The 24113-nt window shown below is 42.3% G+C and overlaps 2 protein-coding genes across 2 annotated transcripts in view; one reads left to right on the forward strand and one right to left on the reverse strand.

Annotated features, from left to right (window-relative positions):
* MYO9A (myosin IXA) overlaps positions 1–24113 on the forward strand; it is a 424596-nt gene that overhangs the window by 316035 nt on the left and 84448 nt on the right. The window contains exons 26-28 of the mRNA XM_081084933.1: positions 13042–13141; positions 13656–13722; positions 13819–13865. Coding sequence (XP_080941059.1) covers positions 13042–13141; positions 13656–13722; positions 13819–13865 — 214 coding nt within the window. The remainder of the gene's footprint in view (positions 1–13041; positions 13142–13655; positions 13723–13818; positions 13866–24113) is intronic.
* On the reverse strand, positions 9916–10308 carry LOC308514862 (large ribosomal subunit protein uL15-like; the record flags this gene model as incomplete). The annotated part of the gene is made up of 1 exon (XM_081085205.1): positions 9916–10308. One exon carries the CDS (start codon positions 10306–10308, stop codon positions 9916–9918), a length of 393 nt encoding a protein of 130 aa, XP_080941331.1.

Consider the following 24113-nt stretch of genomic DNA (forward strand, 5'->3'; position numbering starts at 1 on the left):
GTCCAGTGGTTCAGCCTCCCCAATTACCTGAGGAGGACACTCTTGGTACACCCCCTTGTGGTCTTTGTGCACAGTCTTGTTGTAGTTAAGCCTTGATTGTTGTAGTTATCACTGGGAGGATTTGACCTCCAGGCCAATTGGCTGTGAGAATCAGCTGTGTCTGCAGTGGGAGAACTTCTGTGCTGGAGACACCCCTCTGGGGCAAGACTTGCTTCAATGGGGCTTTGGTGCTCACTGAGTCTGCCCCATGAGTATGTCCTTTATGGTTCCACGGAGCTGCAAACTGGATGGTCCCACTCTGACCTCTGGGCTTCCTGGCTCCTGGATCTCTAGGGAGTTGCTAATCTAGCCTTTGCCTGAGGCTATCCAGCAAAAGCCTCCCTGCAGGGCTTGGGTGGGGCAGGTCCCAAGGGATCAACAGGGCGGGGCTAGCAGTTATGGCTGCTCTCAGTCCAGCCCTCAGAGGCTCTGCTTCTCTGTGTCCCGGTAATCGCTGCAAGCCCCTCGGAGAGAAAGCTGCCCTCGAGTTCCGACCAATGCCACACAGTCCCGCTTCTCCTGTATGAGTCTCGGCCCCTAGAGACTCGCCTGGAACTGGAGCGCAGAGCCTGAGACTCCCTCCCGATTGAAAACGACAGCCGCACCCTCAGCCGCCAGCCCACTCCGCATGCACCTCCGTACCTTAGTATTTTACTTCCATACTGCGCCTCCTCTGAGTCTCGGTATGCTTTTCTCTTTCCTTCTAGTTGTAGAATTTCCACTCAGCCAGCCTTCCTGTGGTTCTGGATTATGTCTGTTCTGTCTTTTAGTTGTATTTTTGAAGTGGTTTTTCAAGACAGCAAACTCCAGTGTTTACCTATGACACCATCTTGGTTTCTCCCTGGATTCTTTTTTTCATTTTGCTTTTCCAGTTGGGTGTGTTGTGCTTCTTCATATTTCAAATCTTTGACTTGATTCTTGCGATCCTCTAGTCTGCTGTTGGGAGTCTGTATAATATACTTTATTTCAGTCAGTGTATGCTTAATTTCTAGTTGGTCCTTTATCACAACCTCGAGAGTCTCACTAGATTTCTTGAGGGTCTCATTAAGTTTATCGGCGGTTTCTAGAAAATTCTTGAAAAACCTTAAAAGTGTGGTTTTGAACTCTATATCCAGTAGTTTGCTTTCCTCCATTTCTGTCCTTTGTTTCCTCTTTCTTTGTCTCAGCATTTTTTATGCTTAGCTGTGTCGATAGAGTGGCTTTCTGTGCTAAGTGTCCTCTAGGGTCCAGTGGTTCAGCCTCCCCAATTACCTGAGGTAGACACTCTTGGTGCACCCCCTTGTGGTCTTTGTGCACAGTCTTGTTGTAGTTAAGCCTTGATTGTTGTAGGTAACACTGGGAGGATTTGACCTCCAGGGCAATTGGCTGTGAGAATCAGCTGTGTCTGCAGTGGGAGAACTTCTGTGCTGAAGACACCCTTATGGGGCAAGACTTGCTTCAGTGGGGCTTTGGTGCTCACTGAGTCTGCCCCCTGAGTGTGTCCCTTATGCATCTGAGGAGTTGTAATTGGATGGTCCCACTCTGACCACTGGGTACACTGGCTCTTGAACCTAAGGAGGTAGTAATCTAGCCTCTGCCTGAGGCTACCCAGCAGAAGCCAGCTGTAAAGCAATGTAAGTTGCCCTGGGGCCTTGGGGCAGCGGCAGTTTGTTAAGTAATTTTCAGATTACAAAGGGCCGGGCCTTTCATATGCAAAAGCCTCCTGCACCACTTGGGCAGAGCAGGGTCCCAGAGGATCAACAGGGCGGGTGGAGCGAGCAGTATGGCTGCTCTCAGTCCTGCCCTCAAAGGCCCTGGCAATCGCTGTGAGCACCTCCGAGAGAAAGCTGCTCTTGAGTTCCGACCGATACCAGACAGTCCAGTTTCTCCCATATGAGTTTGGGTCCCCAGAGACTCACCCGGAACTGGAGCTCAGAGCTTGAGACTCCCTCCCAATTGAAAAAGACAACTGTGTCCTTAGCCGCCAACCCTCTCTGCATGCGCCTCTGTACCTCTGTATTTTACTTCCGCATTGCACCTCCTCTGAGTCTCAGTATGCTTTTCTCTTTCCTTCTAGTTGTAGAATTTCCACTCAGCCAGCCTTCTTGTGGTTCTGGATGATGTCTGTTTCATCTTTTAGTTGTATTTTTGAAGTGGTTGTGCAAGGCAGCAATCTCCGGTGTTTACCTATGCCGCCATCTTGGTTTCTCCGATCTTTTGTATTGTTTTTTTAGACACTGTGGTTTATTTACTCTCTGATCTTTATTATTTCCTTCCTTGTACTTTCTCTGGGCTTTTCATATTGTTCTTGTTCTAGTTCTTTTAGGTGTAAGGTTAGATTGTATATTTCAGATTTTTCTTGCTTTTTGAGGTAGGCCTGCTTTGCAGTGAACTTCCCTCTCAGGACTGCTTTCTGTGCGTCCCGTAGATTTTGGGTTATTGTGTGTTCATTTTCATTTATTTCCAAGTAATTTTTTATTTCTTCCTTGATCTCTTTGGTAACCCATTGATTGTGTAAAAGCATGCTGTTTAGCCTCCATGTGCTGGAATGAATTTGAGTGTTTTCATTTTAGTTGATTTGTAGTTTCATGCCATTGTGATCCTGGAAGATGCTTAATATGATTTCAATTTTCTTGAATTTGTTAAGATTTCTATTATGTCCTAACGTGGACTTTTTTTGAGAATGTTCTATGAGCACTTAAAGAATGTATACTCTCCTGCTTTGGGATGAAATGTTCTCTAAATATCAGTTAAATCCATCTGATCCAGTGTCATTTAAGGTCGCAATTTTCTTGTTGATTATTTGTCTAGAAGATCTATCCATTGATGACAGTGGGGTGTTAAAGTCCTTTACTGTGACTGTATTACTGCCAATTTCTCCCTTAAAGTACACCAAAAGTTTTATATATGCGCTCCTATAATGAGTGTATATATGTTTACAAGGGTTATGTCCTCTTGTTGCATCAATTCCTTTAGAATTGTGTAGTGGCCTTCTTTGTCTCTGTTATGGCCTTTATTTTGTAGTCTATTTTATCAGATAAAAGTTTTTCTATTCCAATTTTTTTTTTCATTTCCACTTGCATGGAATATTTTTTTCCCATCCCTTCACTTCCTGTCTGTATGTTTTGTTCTGAGGTGGGTGTCTTGTGGACAGCATATATTTAGGTCATGTTTTCTTATCGATTTTACTACCCTATGTATTTTGATTGGAGTAAGTAGTCTGTTTACATTTTAGGTTCTTATTGATAGGTACTTATTCATTGCCATTTTTTTCCTTTATACCCATGTACCTCTCTTTATATTTCATCTTCTTTTTAAAGCAGTCTGTTAACATAAAAAAAAATTCAAACCTGTAAAGAATTTTTGTGAGTTTATTTGAGCCAATCTGTTGACAGTTGCCAGGAAGCAGAACCTCAACGAATTGAGATAATGCTTTGGAGAATGGCAGGTTACATCTATATTTATACATTGCAATCAAAGGAGGGACAAAGGTGGGTTACACGAAATCCATTAGTGATAGACTAGAAAGGCAGGAGAAAGCAAATCGTGGAAACCCTGGGATTGGATAAAAAGTAAAATGGTAGACACATACTTAGGTGGGTGTAGGAACAGTTAACATGATAACAATGAAGGAACTTGTGGTATCTGTCTTGGCGCCCAGCCACATTAGATTGTGCTGCAAGCGGTCGAGAAAAAGGGAAGTTACAAGTTACCTAGAGACATTTCAAGGGTATGTTATTATAGCTGCAAAAGGTTATATGGATATTAAAGGTTGACCTTGTCAGTGAAGATACTGGCCTAGGATGTAACTACCCATCATAACTGTTTTTAGTTAAAGGTTAATTTCAGACCATCCTTTGTAGGTTACTTTAGGTCTCTGAGTTTGCAAGACCACCATGCAGGCCTCTCCTGAGCTTGTCAGGTTAGCATGTGACCCCTTTTGTCCACACATCCCCCTTTTGGTTATAAATCAGTCCAAAGGATACATTGATGACCAATCTTTTGGTTGGATAATGGAGTCCCACGGTGCTAGGAAGGCTAATTCCTAGAATGTCTCAGTGTCAGCATGTCTTGCTGAATAGGGGGGAACATTGTGGATGGGGCAAGACCATAACCTTAGATGGCATTTAAGGTCGAATTGTTATTATTCAAAAAGGGCAGGTAAATGGGAGGCAGTCAGATCCTATATGTCCTTGTTAAAAAGTATTCTGGATCATTTCTAATTTTTGAGTCACTATGATCCAAGTCTGTTTTGCTGTTTGTCAAGTTTTGTTTTTCTGTATCTAGTTTAACATTTACATACCAGGAATAAAAGTAACAACAATAAACCAGTAACACTGGTTAGAAACAGAAAATGTCTAATATTAGACAAGGAAGGATCTGAGGGGAAATAAGTATCTGCTATTATCCAGAAGTTCCAATTTTTCTTCTGGGCAATTAATTTCACCTATTCCTATATTTAGACAGTATTCATCTAAAATACTCATCTAGATTAGATCTACATATAATTATACCAGGGGAATTATTAGGGAGGTGTTCTTAGAGAGATTTGTCCAAGGTGGATCCTTTATAATAGATACTAGAGGCCCAGCGCACAAAATTTGTGTGCAGGTATGGTTCCTAGGCCTGGCCTGCAATCAGGGCCATCTTCCCCAGCTTCCCACAGCTGGCCCTTTCCCCACCGCCACCCTCCCCCGGTTCCCCTTTCGCCATAGGGCAGTGGTCGGCAAACTGCGGCTCGTGAGACACATGCGGCTCTTTGGCCCCTTGAGTGTGGCCACGAAGTTTCAATCGCACTGTACATGCGCACCCGCACGTGATATTTTGTGGAAGAGCCACACTCAAGGGGCCGCAGTTTGCCGACCACTGCCATAGGGTGATCAGTGCCTCATGGTCGGGGGAAGGGACTGAGAGGTCGGCTGTTACTGCCCTCTCGCTGGCCCAGCCCCTGCTGCAGGTTTCCCTGTGTGTAGAGAGCGACTGGTGGGGCGGGGTGCCTTGGTCTGGCACTGTCCACATCCTCCATCACCCACCCCTAGTTCCCCATTCGCCATCAAGTGATTGAAGCCTGTGGCTGGGGAAAGGAACCAAGAGGTGGTCAGTGCACCTCATAGTGACTGGTCCTGCGGTCAGTCTGACCGTTCTGCCTTTAGAGTCAATATTTATATTTCCCTTTTGTTATATAGGATAGAGACCTGGTGCACCGGTGGGGACCGGCTGGCCAGCCCTGATGGGAGCCCCAGATCCGGGCAAGAGTTCCCCACTGGGGTTGGGGCTGGCCTGGGCGAGGGGCCATGGGCAGTTTATAGGCTGGCCATGCCCCTGTTGGGGTGGGGGACCCCTCCGGGGTGTGGGGCCAGCCTGGGTAAGGGGCCGCAGGCGGTTTGCAAGTCAACCACACCCCCATTGGGGTCGGAGGGTCCTGGCTGGGGGGCGGGACTGGCCTGGGCGAGGGGCTGCGGAGGGGTTTTGACCAGCCGCCCCGCCCTCAATCAGGTGGGAGAGGCTGATCAGGGGTGGGGCCAGCCAGGGGGAGGGGCTGGGTCCACTGGCCCCAGTGGGCATCATAGCAACCAGTCGCCCAGTTGTTATGGTGGCTGGCTTTTCATATATACACTAGAGGCCTGGTGCACGAAATTCATGCACTGGAGAGGTGTCCCTCAGCCCAGCCTGCACCCTTTCCAATCTGGGACATCCTTTCACAATCTGGGACTGCTGGCTCCTAACCTCTCGCCTGCCTGCCTGCCTGATTGCCCCTAACCGCTCCCCTGCCAGCCTGATTAACACCTAACTGCTCCCCTGCTGGCCCAATCATCCCCAACTGCCCTCCTCTGCCAGCCTGGTAGCCCCCAACTGCCCTCCCCTGCCAGCCCAGTTGCCCCCAACTGCCCCCCCCTGCCAGCCCAGTTGCCCCCAACTGGCCTCCCCTGCTGGCCTGTTCACTCCCAACTACTTTCCCCTGCTGGCCTGTTCACTCACAACTGCTTTCCCCTGCTGGCCTGTTCACTCACAACTGCCTTCCCCTCCTGGCCTGATTGCCCACAACTGCCCTCCCCTGCTGGCCATCTTGTGATGATGTGGGGGCAGCCATCTTGTGACAACGTCGGGGAGGCCATCTTGTGATGATGTGAGGGCATGACGGTCACCTAGGATTTTATTAGTATAGATAGATAGCCTAAAAAATGCACCAAAGCTTATATTGATAGTAGACCACTAGTGTGTGGCCAACAAAACATTAACTTCATTATCATAGGTGATAATCAGAATATCACTGTCTAGTACAGGGGTGGGCAAACTTTTTGACTCGAGGGCCACAATGGGTTCTTGCCGGGAGCCAGTCCATCCTTGCTGTTTCAAGGGACCTGGCATATATGGCATACTGTTCTTAATATGTTTGCTCACCTTCTTGGTACTATGTGTTTTAACCAAGGTCTCTGAGAAAGGTTGTTTCCCCAGGTAGGGATTTTCCCCTGAAGTTAGGGAGGGAATAAAACCTCTTAACTAAGTGCCAGGCGGGTAATTAATCACTTTAACTACAAACAATCATGCTTAAGCTACATAAACTTTACTCCCTGGATTGGAGATAAGAAACGCCCTAACCTTTGGAATAGAGATTGATAGGATTGGAATCAACTGGTATAAATACAGATGTAAGAACACAGAACTAAGAAGACAGAACCAAGAAGACAGAACCTACACAGAACCTAGAGACAGAAGAACTTCGCTGGAGAGAACATGGCAAAAGATCCTGGACAGAAACTGGCAACAGAACCTAGAGACAGAACCTAGCAAGAGAACATGGCAAAAGATCCTGGACTGAACCTGACTACAGAAATTGGCAAGAGAACCTGACTAGAACCTGGTGACTGAACCTGGCTGGAGAACCTGGACAGAACCTGGCTGGAGAACCTGGCTGGAGAACCTGGAGAACCTAGCAAAAGAACATGGACACAGAACCTGGCTGGAGAACCTAGCAAGGGAACATGGCTATAGAACCTGGCTGGAGAACCTGGAGAACCTATCAAGACAACTGGACACAGAACCTGACTGAAGATCCTGAACAGAACTTCGCTGGAGATCCTGGCTAGAGATCCTGGCTAGGCTGCTGATCAACTGAATGCTGTCTCTGTGTCATTCCTTCTTCGCTGACTCCGTCCACACCTTTGGGGACCCCTGGACCTGCTGGGGTTGGACCCCGGCATCTGGCGCCCGAACAGGGACCCCTAGGTAAGCGCCCTGCACTCGGGACGGATAGGACTCCACCGTAGGAAGAGGGTGGATAGTCTTCGCCAACTCCGTCCACACCTTTGGGAACCCCTGGTACAGGATTCCCCTAGGTAACCCCCCCCCCATTGAGAACCCCACACTCGGGACGGATAGGACTCCACCAGGGTACTGCAGACCCCCCTATAGAGGATAAGTAGGGTAAGAAGGTGTATAGTACAGAACTTAGATTGAGAAGATGTGCCATACTGAATCCAAAGAAAGAAGACTCTGTATTGATCTTTAGATTAAGAAAATGCCATACTGAGTCTAAAGAAATAAGACTCTGTATTGATCTTTTAACACATATGCTTGCTAACAGAGGAATTAAGGTTACTCCCAGTCAGACAGAACGTTTTATACAAGAAGCATGTTCATGCTTTTCTGAGGAAGGAAAGGTAAATGTAAAGGCATGGGAGAAGGTAGGCCCAAGGAGCCTTATCCTTAACCCCACTGCAGCCTTTCCACCCCGGGAAAGTGCAGGATTGGCAAGCTCTCCCTGGGGTGATAGATCAGGACTCAGGTAATAGCGGAAAGCGCCAATCCTACTCTTAAAATGGATACAAGAGAGCATTTGGGGTTTTTCTTTTTAATGCCTGCTTTTAAAAAATAAAAAAGGGGGAATTTGCCAGGAGCCAGTCCATCCTTGCTGTTTCAAGGGACCTGGCATATACTGCATATTGTTGTTAATATGTTTGCTCACCTTGGCACTATGTGTTTTAACCAAGGTCTCCTCTCTGAGAAAGGTTGTTTCCCCAGGTAGGGATTTTCCCCTGAAGTTAGGGAGGGAATAAAACCCCTCAACTAAGTGCCAGGCGGGTAATTAATCACTTTAACTACGAACAATCATGCTTAAGCTACATAATCTTTACTCCCTGGAATGGAGATAAGAAACGCCCTAACCTTTGTAATAGAGATTGATAGGATTGAATCAACTGGTATAAATACAGATGTAACAAGACAGCAACACACAGAACTTAGAACACAGAACTTAGAACACAGAACTTAGAACACAGAACTTAGAAGACAGAACCTACTCAGAACCTAGACACAGAACCTACACACAGAACCTAGACACAGAACCTACACAGAACCTAGAGACAGAAGAACTTCGCTGGAGAGAACATGGCAAAAGATCCTGGACAGAAACTGGCCACAGAACCTAGAGACAGAACCTAGCGAGAGAACATGGCAAAAGATCCTGGACTGAACCTGACTATAGAACATGGCAAGAGAACCTGACTAGAACCTGGTGACTGAACCTGGCTGGAGAACCTGGACAGAACCTGGCTGGAGATCCTAAGCAGAACCTCTCTGGAGATCCAGACCAGAACTTGGCTGGAGATCCTGGCTGGAGATCCTGGCTTGGCTGCTGATCAACTGAACACTGTCTCCGTGTCCTTCCTTCTTTGCCGACTCCGTCTACGCCTTTGGGAACCCCTGGACCCGCTGGGGTTGGACCCCAGCAGGTTCTTAAACTGGACTGGAGGGCCGGAACAAAAGCATGGATGTAGTGTTTGTGTGAACTAATATAAATTCAAAGTAAACATCATTACATAAAAGGGTACGGTCTTTTTTTTCAATAGTTTTATTTATTTCAAACGGGCTGGATCCGGCCCGCGGGCCGTAGTTTGCCCACGGCTGGGGGAAAGATTAGCAGGTACCCAAGTTAAATTTTTCATGTCTAATAGGGAAAGGGGTCTAGGGAGACAGATATTGTTTCCACTAGGAAACCATAAGGAAGATAATGGCAGTATAAAAAATTTTTTATGTACATTTAATTAATAACAATTAGGTGATATATGAACAAGGTTGAGCAGCATCAATTTGTGAGTATACAGGCCTTGTTGATGTCTTGGGATGGCTGTCTACTTCCTGCGTAATCGGTGGCTTCTCATCCTCGAGATGAAGGTGTGTGTCAGAGACAGGGGCAAATGTCCATTCATGGTTAGGTACTGATAAAGTCAGGTCCCTTTAACACTGTTGGAGAGAGTCTTACATTAATGTATTTTCCAATGGACAAAAATCTCCAGGCTGTCGTAGTGTTTGAATCTTTGTCTTCTGTGAAATGAATGTTACTAATTTGTTAGTTCCTATAATGCAGCGGTTCTCAACCTGTGGGTTGTGACCCCTTTGGGGGTCAAACGTCCCTTTCACAGGGGTCACCTAAGACCATCAGAAAACACACATATAATTACATATTGTTTTTGTGATTAATCACTATGCTTTAATTATGTTCAATTTGTAGCAATGAAAATACATCCTGCATATCAGATATTTACATTACGATTCATAACAGTAGCAAAATTACAGTTATGAAGTAGCAACGAAAATAATTTTATGGTTGGGGGTCACCACAACATGAGGAACTGTATTAAAGGGTCACAGCATTAGGAAAGTTGAGAACCACTGCTATAATGAGAATGTCTGCCTTTTAGTTTTCCTTATATTTGGGAAACAAAAGATTTAAAAATCAACAATATTTTAAACAGAGTCATAAGAATAATTATTCTCAATTCATTTAGTCCCATAGTTATTTTTGTTTATCCTGATTATTTGCCAGTATATTTTTTTTCTTTTAGAAGACAAAAGTACTTGGACATTTTAATGAACTTCCCTCCATGTAGCTTCAAGCTACCAGGACACAGGCCCCACAACACCCTTAATCTTCTCCTCAGCTCTTCTGCTGAAGAACTTGGCCTTAACAATGACAGGCTGTTTTGGGAGCTTTCCCTTCCCCAGAACTTTGTAGTAGCCTGATCGCACAACATCAATGATAGGAGCAGCTCCAGTCTTGCTTTTGGCAGCATTTACCCGTGTCTGCTCACTGACCAGGGTCCACAGTTTATCAAGGTTGACAGTTGGGCAGAAGCTCTGGTTCCTCTTTAAGTGGTAATGCCTCATACCAACTTTTCCAAAGTAACCTGGGTGATATTTGTCAAAGTTGATCCTGTGATGATGCAAGCCACCAGCACTACTGCGCCCCCCATGGGTGCTTCCTGTGCTTGCCAATGTGGTTGTGTCCATGGCTCATGTGGCCCCGAAGTTTTCAGGTCTTCCTCAGTCTGGATGGCATGTCGGTGGCCGAGTTGCAAGAGTTTGCCAGTATTTTTTTTAAATTCATTTATTCCTTGAAGTTCTATAAATCTTCATCCAGGTCAAAGATATGACCTGCTTAGAAGCCTGCAATTTAGAGTAAGTCAGAATCCTCTTCATAGATTTTTCTAAAAATACTAGAGGCCTGGTGCATGAAATTCATGCACAGGTAGGGTCCCTAGGCCTGGCCAGTGATCAGGGCTGATCTGTGGGGCGACTGGTGGGGCGACTGGGGCTCCCACTCGCACCCAGCTTGGCTGGCCTGGCGCTGCCTGCTCACCGTCCCCCCGCCGCCCCCCTCGCCACCGCTGCTGGTTGGGGCCTGCAGGCTGGGGCAGCTCCTGCATTGAGCATCTGCCCCCTGGTGGTCAGTGCATGTCATAGCGACCTATCATTCCATCGGTCATTCTGCTGTTCAGTTGATTTGCATATTAGGCTGTTATTATATAGGATATTTTGAGATAATGTTTCAGAGAATGGCGGTCTTACGTCTATCTTTATACATTGCAATCAAAGGAGGAGACATAGATGGGTTACATGAAATCCATTGGTGATAGATTAGAGAGGCAGGAGAAAGCAAGGGGGAGGGGATCCCCTGGGATTGAATAAAAAGTAAAATGATAGACACATACTTAGGTGGCTGCAGGAACAATTAACATGATAACAATGAAGGAATTTGTGGTATCTGTCCTGGTGCCCAGGCACATTAGACTGTGCCCCAAGAGGTCCAGAAAAAGGGAAGTTACAAGTTACCCGGACATTTCAAGGGTATGTTATTATAGGTGCAAAAAGACAGATAGGCTCAGTTAAGTTAAAGGTTGAGCTTGTCAGTGAGTATACTGGCCTAGGATGTAACTACCCATAACTGCTTTTAGTTAAAGTTTAATTTCAGACCATCCTTTGTGGTTACTTTAGGTCTCTGAGTTTGCAAGACTGCTATGCAAGCCTTCCCTGAGCTTGTCAGGTTAGCATGTGGCCCCTTTTGTCCACAAGTCCCTTTAACATTTTTTGCAATGCTGGTTTGTGGTATTGAACTTCTTTTACCTTTTTTTTTTGGGGGGGGGGGCGGTGGGCTGGGAAGCTGTTTATTTGGCCTTCAATTTCAAATGATGACCTTGCTCAATAGTGTCGTGGATTCAGGTCCTTGCTTTTCATTACTTTGAATGCTTCATGCCAGTCCCTTCTGGCCTGAAGTGTTTCTGTTGGAAAGTTAGCTGATGTCCTTACACAAATGCCCTTATAGGTAACTTTCTCTTTTGCTGCCTTTAAGATTCTCTCTTTGTCTTTAATGTTTGCCATTTTAATCTTGATGTGTCTTGGGGTGGGTCTCTTTGTGTTCATCTTGATTGGAACTCTCTTGTGCTTCTTGAACTTGTGTGACTTTTTCTTTCACTAGGTTAGGGAAGTTTTCTATCATTATTTCTTCAAATAGGTTTTTTGTTCCTTGCTTACTTCTTCTGGTACCCCTATCATACGGATATTGTTGTGTTTCATGTTGTCCCAAAGTTCCCTTAAACTATCCTTGTTTTTTAAAATTCTTTTTCTTTTTGTTGTTCTTATTGGTTGTTTTTTTCCTTACACATCACTGATTCAATCCTCTGCTCCATCCAGCCTACTTTTAATTCCTTATATTTTGATGTCAGATAAGGTATTCTTTATTTATTTCTGGTTCGTCAGGGTTTCTATGTCCTTTTTTATGCTGATGTAGTAATTCCCACTAAGTTCCTTGTAGTTCCCATTAAGTTCCTTGTAATTCTCACTAAATCCCTTGAGCATCCTTATTCTGAACTCTATGTCTGACAAATTGCTTGCCTCTATTTCATTTAGATCTTTTTCTGGAGAGTCCTTTTTCTTTCATTTGGGGTTGTTTCTTTGTCTCCCCACTTTAGCTGCCTCTTTGTGTTTGTTTCTATGTATTAAATATAGCTGCTATGACTCCCAGGCTTTGTGAGGTGGCCTTAACACATTAAGCACCATGTCAATCACTGGTGACAGACATTATACTTTTCATTTGGACCATGTCAGTCTCCGGCCACCAGCATATTGGTGAAATTGGATATTGCAGGCTAAATGGAAGGGAAGACAAAGCACGTTAAGCTTGGCGCTTAACGTGTTAAGTGTCCTGTGGTATCCAGTGGTGCAGTCTCTTTTACCTCCTGAGCTGGATGCTCTAGAAATGTTCCTTTTGTGGGTTCTTTGGGCTCTCTTCTGGTAATTGGGTCTTGATGGTTGTTGTCCCCTTTGTGGGTGGAATCTCCCCTAGGCCGACAGACTGTGATGCTCAACCCTGACCACATCATGCAAGCTGTTGTACAGGTGCAGTCTCAAGGTGGTTTTTGCCCTTAGTTGTTAAAAGTCTCCTCTTCAGCTAGTCTTCAGTTGGCTAATTCAGGGAGAATGTTCCCCAATTTAGTTTTATTCCTAGTTTGGTTCTGGGAGGAGGATCAAGAAAGATTCACCTATCCTGCCCCACCTTGAAAAACCCATAAATACTTGATAATAATATCAATGTGATAATCAGAAAATTTTTGATATTTTTGGGGGGAATTGAATATGTATGGAATTTGCTGGAATTCTTCAACCTGGCTGTGGAAGTATATTTTATGCTGTACTTGAAGACTGCTGCCAGGAATTGAAATGTAATCCTGCTTTTTTATTTCTAAGTGTCAACAGGGAATCCTTAAACAGTGGAAATCCTAAAGTCCATAAACAAGATGAACCAATTTGGAAACCTATGAAGTTAACTGGGCCGGGCCAAGGAGAGGTAAGTATGGAATTTTGCCTATCTATATTTTATGCAAAATCAATGCATGCTATTTTGAAAATTATTATTCTTATAGACATAGCATCTCATCTACCCATTTAATCTGAAGCGTTTATAGAGAAAGAAGCCATGAGTTAAGTTTGTTCTTACTTAGGGAGGTATACTTTAGGCAGGGAATGGTGTCTACAAACCCAGATGGTATTTACAAAAAAGAAGTTGCTAAGAAAAAGAAGGCAATTTATGCAAGTGATTTTTGTGACTTATTATGGCAGTGAAAGATGACTTCCTTGGCTATGGAGAAGAACAATGTAAATTTAGCTTCCATTCTCATCCTTGTCCAGAGTAATGTATATGGATTGCTTTTGGTTATCTCTGTCACTTCTAGTGGAAAGTACATTGTGGGTGGAGGGATATTTCAAGAAATTCATGAGCTCTCTGATATCTTTCATTGGCATCATCACAAAAACAAAACAAAACATTGTTGTGTTATTTGTTTTATCATTTGGTCAAGCAGGTTGCCAGACCGGCCCATAAAAAGAAAGCTCGAATGGCGCGGACGCGCTCCGATTTCTTGACTAGAGGTACTTTTGCTGATGGGGAGGGGGATACAGAGGAAGATGATTACGATGACATTGAGCCCCTTCTCTCCCTTGACCAACCTTCTCACTCTGAGCTAGGGCCAGCTCCCATCCTGGGTCAGGCCTCTCACAGTGACTCCGAAATGGTAATTTTATATAAGAAAAATAGGCAACAAGCAAATCTGATGGGCATAGTCTTTGCTAATCTAAAGCTAACCTTCACAGCTTCTTCCCTGTATAATGGTTTGTACATGAGAAACCTCAGTGAACGCAGCAAATAAGCTAAACTTCAATAGGACAAAGATAAAAGGCACTTTAGCAGTTTATGTCAAATCATAAATTAGGCAGCATTATGGTTAAGTTAATGTAGGAATGTTCTGTATTATGTCTTGAAAGGTCTGGAACATGGACCCTTAAGTATTTTTTCTGTAACAGGTAAGATGATAAACATTTTAGACTCTGTGGGTCAAGCAGTCTTTGTTGCAACTACTTAACTCTGCCACCACAGAGTGAAAACAGCCAGAGACAATAAGTTAACAACTGGACGTGGCTGTGTTCCAATGAAACTATTTACAAAAACAGCAATGGGCTGTATTTCACCTGTTGGCCATAGTTTGCTGATCCCTCTCTGATCTAGTGACTTAGGTTATGCGTTAGAGTTAGACAACCAATAGCTTTTAATTGAAATGGTATTCTCTTTTTCTTTTTTGCATTTAAAGTTGCTTTTCCTCCCTAATTTTTTAGTAATAGAAAATAAACATGGATTTTAAAAAATTTTACATAATGAGCAATGCCAAAAATGACTCCCTAGACCAAGCTAGCCAAGTAGAGGTTTTGTATGTAATGTAAGTTTGTTATAATAAAAAATTATAACATTGGAATTAGGCTTGAATATAACTGCTTTATTTCAACGAAGAATATAACTTTATCATCAGATCTCAACCAAAATTAGATATATATATACACGTCCCCCCCCCCACAAAAAAATATGTAAACATACTAACAGCTGATAGTTCAGTTTTGAAAATGAAATGTATTTTAATAAACACTGCTTTTATAATTATTTAAAGTATGTGTATATATTTTGGGTGGACACCCTATAGTTGGGCAAGTGTGAATATATTTGTGCATATAAAGTGTTAATTTTGGAATTGACCTGGAAAATACACAATAAAAGGACCCTGTATGTCTGTTATGTACTAAAACATTACACTGGTAAACGTGGAGTGATATGCAGATTATTACCATGCGTATCCTTAATTAAGTTGGATCTCATTCTTTTTTATGGGAGGGAAATTTTAGAGTGTTCTTCTTTTGACTCATTAAATATTTTATCTTTGAACTGTTTTAAGCTGTTTGTGCCAAAGATCGAGTTTATTAAAATGTTTGCTAATTTCCAGAATATTCTCATTTTCTTTATCTTTTGTTGTAGATAGACCCAGTTTTAAAATGACAGTATTGACATTCTAAAAAAGAAAAAACAACACAGAAAAATGCACTATCAATTCTCTAATTAGACAAATGATTCATTACACTGAGCCAAACTGTAGGATTGTAAATGATTGGAACAGTTTGTATATCACTAATATATATAATTAGACCCAAAGCCCTCTCTTTAGGTACAATAAAATAACTCCATTTTGGAGGTCCCTTGTTTTTTAGTTATAAATAGCAACACTTACTTTTTTATGATTATTAGTTAAAGATGAATTATGTAATGAAGCAAACTAATTTTAATGAAAAGTATTACCTACATATTTTTTTACTGTGAATAGGGAGCATGCTTAATTTATTCTCTAAAACCTAAATAAATATTTTATTTGTGGAAGAACTTATCATTTGTAATTGCTGCTTTGTTCCTGAGAGTTTCCTTTGTTACAAACCTTAGTCTTTTTGGTGGTAGAATTCTTTCTTACTAAGAACTCTACTGAGATGAACCAGGAAGTTGGGCTTTCTGCTTGGAGCATTCAGCCCCTTAAAGTGTTCTAGCTGGTAGCCTCTGCCAATGATTCTGTTCACCTGCTTGACGGTCACTGCATGCCAGTAGTTATAGAACACCCTCTGCAGTATGTTAGTCACCTCTCCAGCTTTCTCACTGCCCTTCTGTTTCATTACTATTTTAGGAACAAGTGGTGGTGGTTGCTTCTGGTGGATACTTGCATGAAGAAGCTTTGCTTTCTAGAATATGCTGATAGATATTTGGTGGGGTTAGGGGTGGGAAGGGTAGGGACAGTTTTAAAGTGTTTCTGTTTATCTTGAAAATATGCCATGTTCTAATGTTATCTGATATTGTGAAGATGAAGACTAATTGTTTCTAAATGGAATCTACTGAATTTTCAAAATTGAGATATCTTTAGGATTTTAAATGGGCTTTATTCTATGGCACATAGATTTTTAAAAACATCATTGTTTTGTAGGTTTTTTTTACTAGACAAAGTGATCCTATCACTGACTTTTGCTAGAATGTGTGTCAATTCTATCTTGGAAGAAGCCATCTATCCTTTCCAATTGTGAAACATCTAATGGGATAAAGGCAGTTTATTAATGAATTACATAAAGGGAATTTGATAAGCATTACCGCCTAAATTGATGAATTGTTGCTCATCAGTTGTTAACCAGTTGTGGAGGAGTGGAAACAAGAATAGTAGTTTCCCTCCTTAAGACTTTGGTGTGTGTGTTTTTTTAAATTCCTACTTATAACTCTGCCATTGGAATAATTGTTTAGTCTATGTATGCTGCTCTCACTTAGTTCTTATACCCACTATATTGGCTTTTACCCAAGAAGAATGACACACTCTGCTAAGCAATATTTTTATGGTGGTTTTTGTATAGGATTCTAGTCTCAATCTTCTGAATGGTGAGTTTAGTAAAATAATTTCTATCCCTTATTCATAGGATTGGTATAGGTAACATTACTGTTTTCTCCGTATAGTTTCTTCTATTCTCCAGAGTTAAACCAATCATTTCTATGGGTATGACTCCAAAATAGCACTCCAGAATTTGTCTTTTTTATCTCCAATATGATAAAACTAAATTTCTCACCACCCCCCAACTGCTGTCGCTTCTTATATTCTTATTTCTGTGTGTTATTCTCTGAGATACTCTCCAATCCTTATCTGTGTTAAGTTTTCCTTCTTTTCCACTCCCCCAAAATCAGATAGAAAAACCTGCTGATTAAGTATGGCTAAGTTTATTAAATTATTTTATAGTAAGTGAAAATCAACCTTGATTAGGTCTTAGTAATTTCTCAGAAAGGAGAAGTCAAAAGAGGGTGTGTATAGGATTTTGGGACCTAGGCTAGTGATTTTGAGGTAGTCTTAATAGTTGGAAAGCTGGTCGGTAGTGAACAAAGTTTATGACATAAGAGGTTTGGATTGGTGGCCCCCACACAACAGCCACAATGTTTAAATACACTGAGTATTTATATGTTTATTTTATTCCTTCCAGAAAGTTAGGGATAGTTTATAGCATTGTGGCTCTGCTCTTTGAAGATTGCATAAACTTTTCCTATGAAACAATCAGTATTTTTAAAATTAATTATGTGATCAGTTTTTGTGAATATATCATGTGCATTTGATAAGGTGTATTTTCTATTTATAGTGTAAAATTTTAGTACATATCCATAATCTCTACCTTATTGATTATGTTGTCTTCTATATTTTTATTACTTTTTGTACACTTGATCTTTCTTATACACAATGAATGTTGTGTAAAGTCACCTTTTATTCATTATGAATGGTGGCTCTTGTCACATTCAGTACGTTTTGCTTGAATTCTTCTCAATAGTAATTCCACAGCCTCTGTTTTCTTATTATTTCTATTTGTCCAGAATACTTTTAGTCATCCCTTATTTTAGCCATTCTGGATCTTTTTGTGAGTTTGGTCCTGCTTTGTGAGCCAAATTAAAAATTTCTTCCCCTGATAGATGAGTTCAATCTATTCTTATTTATTAATATAACTGATAATTCAGTTTCAACTCTTATCTATATATATATATATATATATATATATATATATATATATATATGGCTAATATGCAAAGTGTCCCCTCGGGAGTTCAGTCGGGAGACCGGGAGTTTGATCGCTCGCTATGATGTGCGCAGAACGAAGGAAGGCCCTGGCCAGCGGCCAGAAGACCCCGATTGATCCTGATCTCCGGCCAGGCCTAAGGACCCTATCCGTGCATAAATTTCATACACCAGGCCTCTAGTAATTTTATATTGTGCTACATCAAATTTGCTATGTTATGTTACATGTGTTTTTTTTCTCTTATTTTTAAAAATTTCTTTTGATATTTAGGGAGGATTGTGTTCTTGTTCTATTGGTTGTTTTCCTTTGTATATAACTTTTTAATTTACTACTTTTATTTACTACTTTTTAACCAATTATTCTCCAGTAATTTTTTAATGAGTAATATTCTTTAATTCTCATCTACTGTGACCCAACTATTGATGAGTTACTCTACTCTCTACTTTTCCTCTTCCTTCAACTCTTGTTTCTTAGGTTTCAACTTTGTCAGAACATGTAATTTTCCATGTTATTCTTTTACCCTAGTCCCCATCCTTGTTTTTGCCTGAGATATACTATTAAATATATTGAATAATGACATTAAATGTTTTGCTGAAGTTTCCTGATTTATCTCTTGTTTGGATGAAGGTCTTCCTCATCCAAATGAAAATTTAAAGGGACTAAATGAAAATTACTCATGAAGGGCACATAGATGTGGAATTCCTTGAGTTCTTTTTAAAGGCTTGATATTTGAAGGGACATCCTGGCCATATATAATTTCCCTGAATTTTTTTAAAATGTTGTTTTATTGTTTACTTGCTCTATTTATTATTCTTGGTAAGTCTATTGCCAGTATAATTTTCTTGCCCTCATAAGTTATTTGATTGTTTTACTTGGAGGCTTTCAGAATTTTTTCTTTATATTTAAAGTTTCTGATATGTCCTCAAGTTGATCATTACAGATCAGTTACTCCATATACCTGCAGGACTCTGTCAATATTTAAATTCTGGTCTTGCCTTATTTATGAACAGTTGTAATGGATTACTGTTTTAAATTTTTGTTGTTTTCCTTGTTTAGGAACTCCAATTACTATAAATAAGTTTTTTTTCTTATTTTCCTGTCTTCCATTTAAGCCACCTTCTCTCTGACCCTTTTTCCTTACTTCTTTATATCACTTTATATTCTTTACTAGAGGTCCGGTGCACAAAATTCGTTCACAGGTAGGGTCGCTAGACCTGGCCAGCGATCAGGGCCTCTCGGGGCCTTCCGGCTGCCGACCAGTGCCTTCCTTCCCTGGCTGCCAGTTGCCGGCCATGGCCTTCCTTCATTCCACGCCTCCCCCTGGTGGTCAGTGCATGTCATAGCGAGCAATTGAACTCCCAAGGAGACAATTTGCATATTAGGCTTTCATATATATAGATTATCCTCCTGCCTTTGTTTAGTCCCTTTAAATTTCCATTTGTACCTTTTTTCCTTAGTCATCTTATAAATTAGTCTTCATTGCACTATCTTTTTATTTCTTTTCTGAATTCATTCAACATGTTTTTTCATTTCTTACTGGTATTTCGTACATGTGAGGATATTTAATACATTTTTGAATTACAGTTTTCTGCTTTGAGCTTGGTGTGTTTTTCTCGGAGGAAGGGGCAGTGGGATGTGGAGTTAACCAACTGAGTTGTTTAGGTTTGAATTTTGGTTTTCTTACTGTAGCTTGTGTAGATTTTGTATGTTTTAACTTATTAGTTTTGTACATTTGGAGTAGTTTATAAGAACAAGTTCAAGCACTTGCTCTTCTACCATTGTAGCAAAGTTCAGTTTCTTTTATATACAGCCTTTTTGGGTTTGTTTTTGTGATGGCAGAGGCATTGTGTGTCTGCTATTATTTTTCTTTTCTTTTGTTTTGCTGGATTATAAATTTAAAAAATATATATGTATATATTTATTGAATTCAGAGAGGAAGGGAGAGGGAGAGAGAGATAGAAACATTAATGATGATGAGAGAGAATCATTGATTGGCTGCCTCCTGCATACCCCACTCTGGGGATCGAGCCCGTAACCCGGGCATATGCCCCAACCAGAAATTGAACTGTGACCCCCAGGTTCATAGGTCGACGCTCAACCACTGAGCCACGCTGGCCAGGCATTGGGTTATAAATTTTTACCTTCTGCTGTGTTTCCTCTTTAATGCCCAATCTCCAAAAGGCACCCCTTTCTTCCTTTTTTTTTTCCCAACAGGTTTTATTGTACACAGAGGGGATGGGGCTCAGTCCTTCTTGGCTGCTGCCTTCCTCATGGCTGCAAGGGCATTGCTCAGCTCCTCTCTCCTCCTCTTGGCACAGAAGTGTGTCCCCACCCTTTTCTTGATGAACTTCAGGGCCCTCTTGTCCTTAGAGACCTTGAGCAGTTCCATGGCATGCCACTCATAGGGGGCAAAGCCCACACACCTCTCAGATCATGTCCCACACGAACTTAGTTTGCTTCGTGAGGTATCCACAGTGGTAGCTGTGCCTTGACTTGCTCATGATCTTGGTGTGGCCCTTGTTGAGGCCCCTGGCTATGGGCTAGCGCAAAGCTTTGGCTGCTGCTCCTCAGTGGCTGCCCACCTGCCTCCCCTTTTTATCTTCTTGTACCTCAGAAATAATGCCTCTAAAAATATGCCATTTTGAATCACATGCCATTTTATGTTCTTTCTCTTTAGTCAGTTCTCTAACTACCAGTACTTGATAACATTTGTGTTAGTATTTTTCTTCTCATTCTCGGTGTATATTCTTACTTATTTGCTTGCCTAGTTATTTCTTACTGGATGCCTGACTTTGTGAATTTTGTCTTGTTGGATATTTATGTTTGATTAATATTCTTGAGCCTGTTATATTCCAGCAATATTCCAAAGCTTTGTTCTGGAAGCAACTTGGTCCTTTTAGGTTTTTTTTTTAAGGGCTGTTAGGCTCACTGTATTGAACACTGGAAATTTGTCAAGAGAGTAGATTTCAGGTGCACTCATCAGCAAAGGAGATATGTTAATTAACTTGACTGTAGTTATCTTTTTACTATTTATATGTAAGTAAAATTCTCACAACTTAAACATATATAATTTTTATTAAATAAAATAAAAATTTTGAGTTTGAGTACTGCTCTGCTTGAGCCTAACAAATTTTTATTAAATAAAAATTTGTTAGACTCAAGCAGAGCAGTACTTAGGCTACCAGTGGTCGGCAAACTCATTAGTCAACAGAGCCAAATATCAACAGTACAACGATTGAAATTTCTTTTGAGAGCCAAATTTTTTAAACTTAAACTATATAGTACATTGTTATTAACTTAATTAGGGTACTCCTAAGGCTTAGGAAGAGCCACACTCAAGGGGCCAAAGAGCCACATGTGGCTCGCGAGCCACAGTTTGCCGACCACGGGGCTAGACTACTTGCCGGGGTCCAGCCCCAGCAGGTCCAGGGGTCCCCAAAGGTGTGGATGGAGTCGGCGAAGAAGGAATGACATGGAGACAGCGTTCAGTTGATCAGCAGCCTTGCTAGGGTCTCTAGCCAGGATCTCCAGCGAAGTTCTGGTTAGGATCTCCAGCCAGGTTCTGTGTCCATGTTCTCTTGCTAGGTTCTCCAGCCAGGTTCTGTGGCCATGTTCCCTCGCTAGGTTCTCCAGCCAGGTTCTGTCCAGGTTCTCCAGCCAGGTTCAGTCACCAGGTTCTAGTCAGGTTCTCTTGCCAATTTCTGTAGTCAGGTTCAGTCCAGGATCTTTTGCCATGTTCTCTCGCTAGGTTCTGTCTCTAGGTTCTGAGGCCAGTTTCTGTCCAGGATCTTTTGCCATGTTCTCTCCAGCGAAGTTCTTCTGTCTCTAGAGAATGTTCTGTGTAGGTTCTGTGCCAATTTCTGTCTCTCTCTCTGTCTCTCTCTGTCTCTCTCTGTCTCTCTCTCTCTCTCTCTCTCTCTCTCTCTCTCTCTCTCTCTGTCTCCTAAGTTCTGTCTGCTGTTGTCTTGTTTCAACTGTATTTATACCAGTTGATTCCAATCCTATCAATCTCTATTACAAAGGTTAGGGCGTTTCTTATCTCCATTCCAGGGAGTAAAGATTATGTAGCTTAAGCATGATTATTCGTAGTTAAAGTGATTAATTACCCACCTGGCACTTAGTTAAGGGATTTTATTCCCTCCCTAACTTCAGGGGAAAATCCCTACTTGGGAAAACAACCTTTCTCAGAGAGGCGACCTTGGTTAAAACACATAGTGCCAAGAAGGTGAGCAAACATATTAAGAACAGTATGCCATATATGCCAGGTCCCTTGAAACAGCAAGCATGGACCGGCTCGCGGCAAATTCCCCCTTTTTTATTTTTTAAAAGCAGGCATTAAAAAGAAAAACCTGAAATGCTCTCTTGTATCCATTTTAAGAGTAGGATTGGCGCTTTCCGCTATTACCTGAGTCCTGATCTATCACCCCAGGGAGAGCTTGCCAATCCTTCACTTTCCCGGGGTGGAAAGCCTGCAGTGGGGTTAAGAATAAGGCTCCTTGGGCCTACCTTCTCCCATGCCTCTACATTTACCTTTCGGGCACCTTTCCTTCCTCAGAAAAGCATGGACGTATTTCTTGTATAAAATGTTCCATCTGACTGGGAGTAACCTTAATTCCTCTGCTAGCAAGCATATGTGTTAAAAGATCAATACAGAGTCTTATTTCTTTAGACTCAGTATGGCACAGCTTCTTAATCTAAAGATCAATACAGAGTCTTCTTTCTTTGGACTCAGTATGGCACATCTTCTCAATCTGAGTTCTGTACTATCCACCTTCTTATCCTACTTATCCTCTGTAGGGGGGTCTGCAGTACCCTGGTGGAGTCCTATCCGTCCCGAGTGTGGGGTTCTCAATGGGGGTGGGGGGCTTACCTAGGGGAATCCTGTTCCAGGAGTTCCCAAAGGTGTGGACGGAGTCGGCAAAGACTATTCACCTTCTTCCTATGGTGGAGTCCTATCCGTCCTGAGTGCAGGGCGCTTGCCTAGGGGAATGGGGGGCTTACCTAAGGGTCCCTGTTCGGGCGCCATATGCCGGGGTCCAGCCCCAGCAGGTCCAGGGGTCCCCAAAGGTGTGGATGGAGTCGGCGAAGAAGGAATGACATGGAGACAGCGTTCAGTTGATCAGCAGCCTTGCTAGGGTCTCTAGCCAGGATCTCCAGCGAAGTTCTGGTTAGGATCTCCAGCCAGGTTCTGTGTCCATGTTCTCTTGCTAGGTTCTCCAGCCAGGTTCTGTGGCCATGTTCCCTCGCTAGGTTCTCCAGCCAGGTTCTGTCCAGGTTCTCCAGCCAGGTTCAGTCACCAGGTTCTAGTCAGGTTCTCTTGCCAATTTCTGTAGTCAGGTTCAGTCCAGGATCTTTTGCCATGTTCTCTCGCTAGGTTCTGTCTCTAGGTTCTGAGGCCAGTTTCTGTCCAGGATCTTTTGCCATGTTCTCTCCAGCGAAGTTCTTCTGTCTCTAGAGAATGTTCTGTGTAGGTTCTGTGACAATTTCTGTCTCTCTCTCTCTCTCTCTCTCTCTCTCTCTCTCTCTCTGTCTCTCTCTCTCTCTGTCTCTCTCTCTCTCTCTGTCTCTCTCTCTCTCTCTCTCTCTCTCTCTCTCTCTGTCTCCTAAGTTCTGTCTGCTGTTGTCTTGTTTCAACTGTATTTATACCAGTTGATTCCAATCCTATCAATCTCTATTACAAAGGTTAGGGTGTTTCTTATCTCCATTCCAGGGAGTAAAGATTATGTAGCTTAAGCATGATTATTCGTAGTTAAAGTGATTAATTACCCGCCTGGCACTTAGTTAAGGGATTTTATTCCCTCCCTACCTTCAGGGGAAAATCCCTACTTGGGGAAACAACCTTTCTCAGAGAGGCGACCTTGGTTAAAACACATAGTGCCAAGAAGGTGAGCAAACATATTAAGAACAGTATGCCATATATGCCAGGTCCCTTGAAACAGCAAGCATGGACCGGCTCCCGGCAACTACTGAGGCAAGATTCTCAATGTACTTTACTCAGTGCCCTGGGAATCATAAAGTTGTGTACTCTGACTCTTGGGCACAGGCACTGGATGAGCACTATTACCTTTAATCTTTTCAGGTGGCCTTTTCCTGGTCTTGGGCAGTTTTCTGACACAGAAGTGTTGATTAGTTCTCTACTAAATACTCAATGTGTAAACTCTGAAAATCTCCAAAGTTCTTTTTCTGTGCATCCTCTTCTCTCCAATCTCCTGACTTTTGGTCACCTTCATCTCTCTGGACTTTTAGCTTCATGGATTCAGTTCAGAGAGTCTGCCAAGTTTCACCTGGATTCTCCCTCTCTGATACAACTTGGAAACAACCTCAAGTCACTAAGCTGGGGCAGTTGTAGGACGCACTTTCTTTTT

Source organism: Myotis nattereri, assembly GCF_964212035.1.
Source record: "Myotis nattereri genome assembly, chromosome: 1".
NCBI lineage: Eukaryota > Metazoa > Chordata > Mammalia > Chiroptera > Vespertilionidae > Myotis > Myotis nattereri.